This window comes from Rhopalosiphum maidis, chromosome 4 (genome assembly GCF_003676215.2).
Source record: "Rhopalosiphum maidis isolate BTI-1 chromosome 4, ASM367621v3, whole genome shotgun sequence".
Classification (NCBI taxonomy): domain Eukaryota; kingdom Metazoa; phylum Arthropoda; class Insecta; order Hemiptera; family Aphididae; genus Rhopalosiphum; species Rhopalosiphum maidis.
This window is the reverse complement of record NC_040880.1, coordinates 24504189-24510536: the sequence shown is the minus strand read 5'-3', so window position 1 is coordinate 24510536 and position 6348 is coordinate 24504189. Positions and strand designations below refer to the sequence as shown.

Sequence of the window (6348 nt, the reverse complement as noted above, 5' to 3'; positions counted from 1 at the left end):
AAGTGTAATTGATGCCAGATATTGAAAGTAATAAAAAGTTTGAAATTCATTTAACTAAATAAGTTAGTTTCTAAAATATAATATTATCATATTATGGAATTCCCTTGTGAAAGCGAACAAGTTAACAGGTGAACCATGTTAATGACTAATTTAAATTGAGTTGAAGGAACTTCCCAAGTACTGTTAATTACATGATATTATGCATTATGTATGGAAATAGATTTTAAAAAAATACAAATAATAGTTAATTAAAAATTACTATTTTAACAAATAATACAAAAATATAAATAATTTATTATCACATCTAAATATTCACATTACTGCATAATTTTAAATCACTTAAAAATTACTGCTATAATATATGACATTACACAGAACATTCATTAAGTTTTGCGACGGTTTCCTGCTGTAGCTACAGTATCTTCACTATCCATTAATGAACCATTTGCATCATATTCATCGTCTGGTAAATTACTGTCCTCAATTTGACGCTGAGCAGTTATGTACACTGAAAAACTATACTTATTTTTGGAAAACGATGACTGAAAAACAAATAAAATTATAATATATCAGTTACTGTGAAATATGTAACTAATGTTTGTTAAGTTAATGCATTTGTATTTATTTTTATCAGTTAATAACTATCTATATATATAAAAAAAATTCATTTTAATAAACCAACTTTCATTGTATTAACAAATAAATTTAAAGCATTAATATTTAATGATAATTACTTTTATAAAAATATTATATAAACTATAATTATTTCAATGAATACAGGTATCATATTATTTAAAAAAATTAAAATTTTGAAAATTTTAAGGTTATTTAAAAATGTAATTTATAGCTATTTCTAAACAATATAATTAATGTTGTACTGAGAATAATGGAAAAACTCATCGTCTTGTACTCAGATATATTATCAAAATTTAATTTTATAATAGGTATATTTACTCTAAAACTAAAATTGAGCAGAGTTCTATTCAGACTGCATAAATGCGTTGTTGGGCATGGGTTAGAGGAAAAACAAACAGTTTGTGACATCCTCATAATGTTTTTTAAAATAATTTTAAATTATTAAAAATATTTGAAAAAAAAATTTATTTTTACAATTTTTTAAGTATTTTACTCTTTAGAATGAAATTGTTGTTTCTTATTAAATTATCTAATTCTGGATTAGACTCTGACCACACTCGTTTCATGCATGTAGACTGAAAGCAGATAACTGGTACCAACATTTTAAGTATGTGAAATTGTTGAGAAATTTGCGAGTTTGGGAGGATTTTGGTTACCCTTCAGGTGCGTTCTTTTGTGGGTCAGATTATAGAATTTTATGGGATAACTTAAAAAAATATACAATTAAAATACTCTGAACATTAAATCCATTATCATTATATATTAAAAATATTAGTTATCACATTTCAATTTAACAACTACATTAGTCATTAGTACTTACTGGGTTAAAAAATATGCAGCCTGTAGATGATGATATTTTTGAATTAGAACTATTGGAATCATTAGGACCTACGGTACTGTACTCTGGAGCATTGGCATCTGCTATGCACACTAGATCAGGCATTGGGTACAAACCCAAGGAATGTGATGCAAGAGGCCAATATGTGGGGCACACGTCCAAAGGGACTGTAATTAGATGTGACTGGCTTTCCAAAGTTTTTATATACTGTATGTCCACAAATTAACATACATAATATTAATTAAAAATAAAAGGTATTAGTTTTGTTTACTTACATTTTTAATAATATCTTCATCAGACTCTGGAACTGTAGATTTCTTTCGATCCATTAATCCGTGTCTGATATCATAGTTGGCAGTTTTTTTCATTAGACCATCAGCTCGTATAATGTGTATTTGTTGTGTACAATATTGCATGCGACACGGGTTTGTGGTAAATACACACCGTGGTACCAAGCGGCGGAATTCTTCAGTTAAGACCTCTGGTATAAAAGGTCTAAATAATAAAATTTAAATTCAAAATAATAAAATATGTATCTTTAAACTTTAATATATAAATATTAAGTACCTTGGCAAGATACTTGCACCTGCAGCACCACTATAACGATCTCCAGGACCAGATAATAACACAAACATAGTGTGTTTGCAAAGTCCAGGTGTATTATCATGTAAGAAATGAGCTAGTTGAGTTAAATGAGTTTTCAATTCCTGGGCATATGCATGTGAGGGTACATGACAAGACAAGAAATCACCCATCATCACTATGGCTACTGGAGCAAGATCATTGAATGAATTTAACAATGTATGGAATTTTCTTAGAACCTGTAAAAAATACTTTTAGTTAAAACTGTTGTATAAGTCAAGATTCAATATATTACAAATTCATATTTTAAATTTTAAAAAATGAAAATATTTTAATAATGTTTTTGGACTTTCTATTTATTTTATTTTAATAATAAAGCAGTTGATGGTATCTAAAAATAATGTGTTATAATATAATTAATTAATAACAATACAACATTTAGTAAAGATTACTTATATAACTGAACTAATGGAATGAGGAAAAATGTAAATTACTCATTTATTAACATGTAAATTTTGTATGGCTGAATGTAATATACAGTAGAACCTCGATTATCCGTGCTTACTCTTCCGAAAATTTAAAAATAAGCATGGACTGTAGATGTATAACATTATTGTATATATTTCTAATTATAATTAAATAAAAAATTACATTATTATAAAAAGTCTCGATTAACCGTGGTTTTCATTAATCTGCGTGACCCCCTGCCCACCATTATCCCATATAATCGAGGTTCCACTGTATTACAAATATTTAACATTTTTAGAGGGGTTAGAATTCTAAAAGAAAAATCTATGGTTGTAAACATCTGAAAGATCACCAAATTGTAGAATTGATTAATTAAATTAAGTTTTCACAATGACATATAAGTTATTATAAATAATATTTATCAATTATAGTGCACATTATGAAATATATTGGATATTAAATATATCACTAACCTTTGGATCATCTAGAAAAACATCGGATACAAATATAATCATTCGGTTTTTACGCTTCTCATATTCTAACAATTTAGGATTACATGATTTTAAGTTTAGATCATTGTTGTCACTAAAATTGTTTGATTCTCCAAAATAAATTCTAAAAACAAAAACGAAAACAATTAAAATAAAACACATAAAAAATGATAATTATTAATAAAGCTGTACGTAATGTACGAGATTACATATTTAAGTAAGAAATACTGAAGTTAGATTTAATCTTATAGATATAACGAATAATTTATAGTTGGCATTTTGTCATACTTTTAATTAAATTCAATAATAATTTTATACTTAAAACATTCTTAGATAAAATTAATAAAAGGATTATCAAGAAGTAGTAAACAACTTTTATGCCAATGATAAATCAGCCATTTAAAATCTGAAATTACTAAAACATTATAGCTTATATAATAGGTAATATACATAGTACAATTTTTTGATTTTTACTGCAAAATGCATAATTTTATCAATTGAACAACACACGCAAAACTTAAGTATCTTATTTTATTGTAACAATAAAATTAAAATATATTAAATACTTAATAATATTGTTCACACAAATTTTAACTAGTTAAAGTTACCTATTATAGATATTTAATATATAAAATTTCATACTTGCTAATTTCTGTACGTTCACATGGTGGTAAAGCCATATTAGTGACAATAAAAACTCTGCGATCAGTACAATAATTACCTTCTGCCAATACACAACAATTCTCAGTAAAATAACCCCTTTGGAAATCTTATTCAAGGTTAAGAAAATTATTTAAATGTATTTGAATTGTAAACCACTGATAAGCAATATTATCAATATGGCAAAAATTTAAATAAATGATTTAATTGTAATTGACTAATTATTATTATTTTTTTTACTATTAATGCATTAAAATTCAGATATTGTTTACTGTCTTGAGTTAAAAGGATATTGTTGCAGAAATATCAAGAGGTATAGCTCCAGTAGGATCTTCTAAATGATATCGACCTCCTTCTTTCAATTGTACTAAAAAACCCAGCAGTAGTATTGAATTACTTTTGGAAGTGTGATCAAATTTCCTACAGGCTCCTGAACTCAAAAGATAATCAACATCTCGTATTTTATCACCGATTGTCAATGGTTGATTGAGAGTACCATCAGCTATAGTCTTTATTCTAGCCATACGTTGCCTAATGACAGTGTATCTATGAAAATAAAAATAGATAATAATAGTAAAATATACATAAATATATCAACATAACATGACGTATAATTGCTTACCTGTCAAAATACTGGGAGATTTTGGACTGTGCATCGCCAAACATGGATGTTTCTGATACTATTCTTTGAAACTTTTTTGTTGTTGGACAGTATCTATAGCGAGGTAGTTTATAAGCAGGAGTCACATGTAATATGTCTTCATCATTGAGGATTTGTAAATTACAGCAGAACTATTAAAATCATAACACAGATGTATGTTAAATGGGATGATACAACTCATTTTTTATTAGTATGCAATTTTAACAATTTTGTAGTATATATTAGAATGGATAGTCTATTAAACTCACCTTAAGAGCTTTATTCAGTAACTCGTATGACACTATGTTTCCATCATTGGTACTCGAAACACGTACATAATCAATAATTTTATCTAACCATTGATCACGATCTTCTCTGGACTCCAATGGTTCCAATTGTTGTACTAAGTATGCACATGCCCTCCTTACAAAAAAAAAAAAAAAAAACCGAACATAATTTTAGTTAGTAAATAGTATGTTAAAATAAGATATTCATCAGGATAACCAATTGGTAATAGCTCATAAACGTAATTTATTTGAACCGCAGACAAGAACAAATTAATTTCTTTTATGGTGAATTAAATGAGGTTTTTTTAATTATAATTTTATTTCTATAAACAAGTATAATTATTCGTTCAATTTTGACGGCACACTTAGGTGTGTGTACCTAGTCATAGGGATGGACCATAGACAAGAACGTTTTAGTGCATATACGCGCTATGCAACTACGTGAGTTGATGTGTTCACTTACTCTTGAACCGTGAAGCCATTGAGTGAGAATGTGCTGACTATGAACTTGCGTAATTTAGTAGTTTCACTCATTTTGTACACTGTTTCTAATATAATTTTTTCTATTTTTCTACATTATTTAATCATTTTAAACGTAAATACGTAATCGACAACTGACGTGATAAAAATATGAAGTATTGAAATACAAATGTTTTATTATAATTTGGCGCGAAATTATTGTTGTTATCTTAATCTAGGATTTTTAGGTTAAGTTATTACTTATTATCACGGACTAGGATATATATATATATTTTTGTCCGTGATAACGATTGTCTTATTCAAAATTCAAATATAATTTTTATTTTTTTTTCGTTATCGACTCGATCGTACGAGTAATTATTTACTTGAAACAAATGACTGTGACATATTTAATTACAAAAGAATGTATTTGATTTAATCACGATGTGAAGAAGCCGAGTCTTATTCTCTACATCGTGGATCTAAACATACATCTAGTAAAAATCCCTCCCATCTTGTCCAATCGACATGTACCTATATTGTATTTGATTACTGATTAGTCCATTGATACCTATTATACCACCAAATAATTGCAAATCCATTCTCGTATTTTTTAAAGTGATTGGCAACTTTCCTTAATTTTACTTTGGTCAATTTTAAAACATCTCAAAATAGTCAAAATATAATTTCACGTAGGTACATAATTATGTAAGGATAGCAATGTTAATGATACAATTAATAATTACAACCCTTTTACCTTGGGCATTAGTCGCAATGTCGGCATGCCGCATTACAACTAAGAACAACATACTATATGCATGACAAAACACTATATGACTGTATGTATCTTAATTCGCGTTTAGGATGAAGTAAATAATAATAATAAAAATAGTACATAGTTTATTTACCTAAGTCCTAGTACCTTCCACCTATATAATATTACTTTTTATAAAACATGTAGGTAGGTAAATATTGGTCAGTTATAGATAGATTGATTAGGTAGTAGGAGGAAGGAAGAGCAGTTAAATGTTGTTCTAGTTGAATGATAAGCTAAGCCTAAATGCACTACTGAGTACCATGATTTAAGATAGATATCTTAAATCGTGCTGGGTACTATACAATTTACCTACTCTATAGTAATATAATATAACTTATACATTTTCATTATTTAGACATTTAGTTAATAAAAGTCTTAACCCTTTCATACAATCATTATTTATTAAACTATATTTTAAAAGAATTTTATTTTAAATAATACCTACGAGAACATTTTCAAAAGTTGTAAGT

At 27.0% G+C, this 6348-nt stretch overlaps 1 protein-coding gene across 1 annotated transcript; it reads right to left on the bottom strand.

Moving 5' to 3' along the window:
* Positions 1 to 271: 271 nt before the first annotated feature.
* Positions 272 to 5231, bottom strand: LOC113548158 (DNA polymerase epsilon subunit 2). The gene is made up of 10 exons (XM_026948881.1): positions 5066 to 5231; positions 4585 to 4738; positions 4298 to 4467; positions 3969 to 4221; positions 3658 to 3785; positions 2998 to 3139; positions 2042 to 2295; positions 1750 to 1969; positions 1457 to 1681; positions 272 to 542 (listed from the first exon to the last, which is right to left on the bottom strand). Exons 1-10 carry the CDS (start codon positions 5134 to 5136, stop codon positions 384 to 386), a joined length of 1776 nt encoding a protein of 591 aa, XP_026804682.1. The 5' UTR covers positions 5137 to 5231; the 3' UTR covers positions 272 to 383.
* Between the last annotated feature and the right edge of the window lie 1117 nt (positions 5232 to 6348).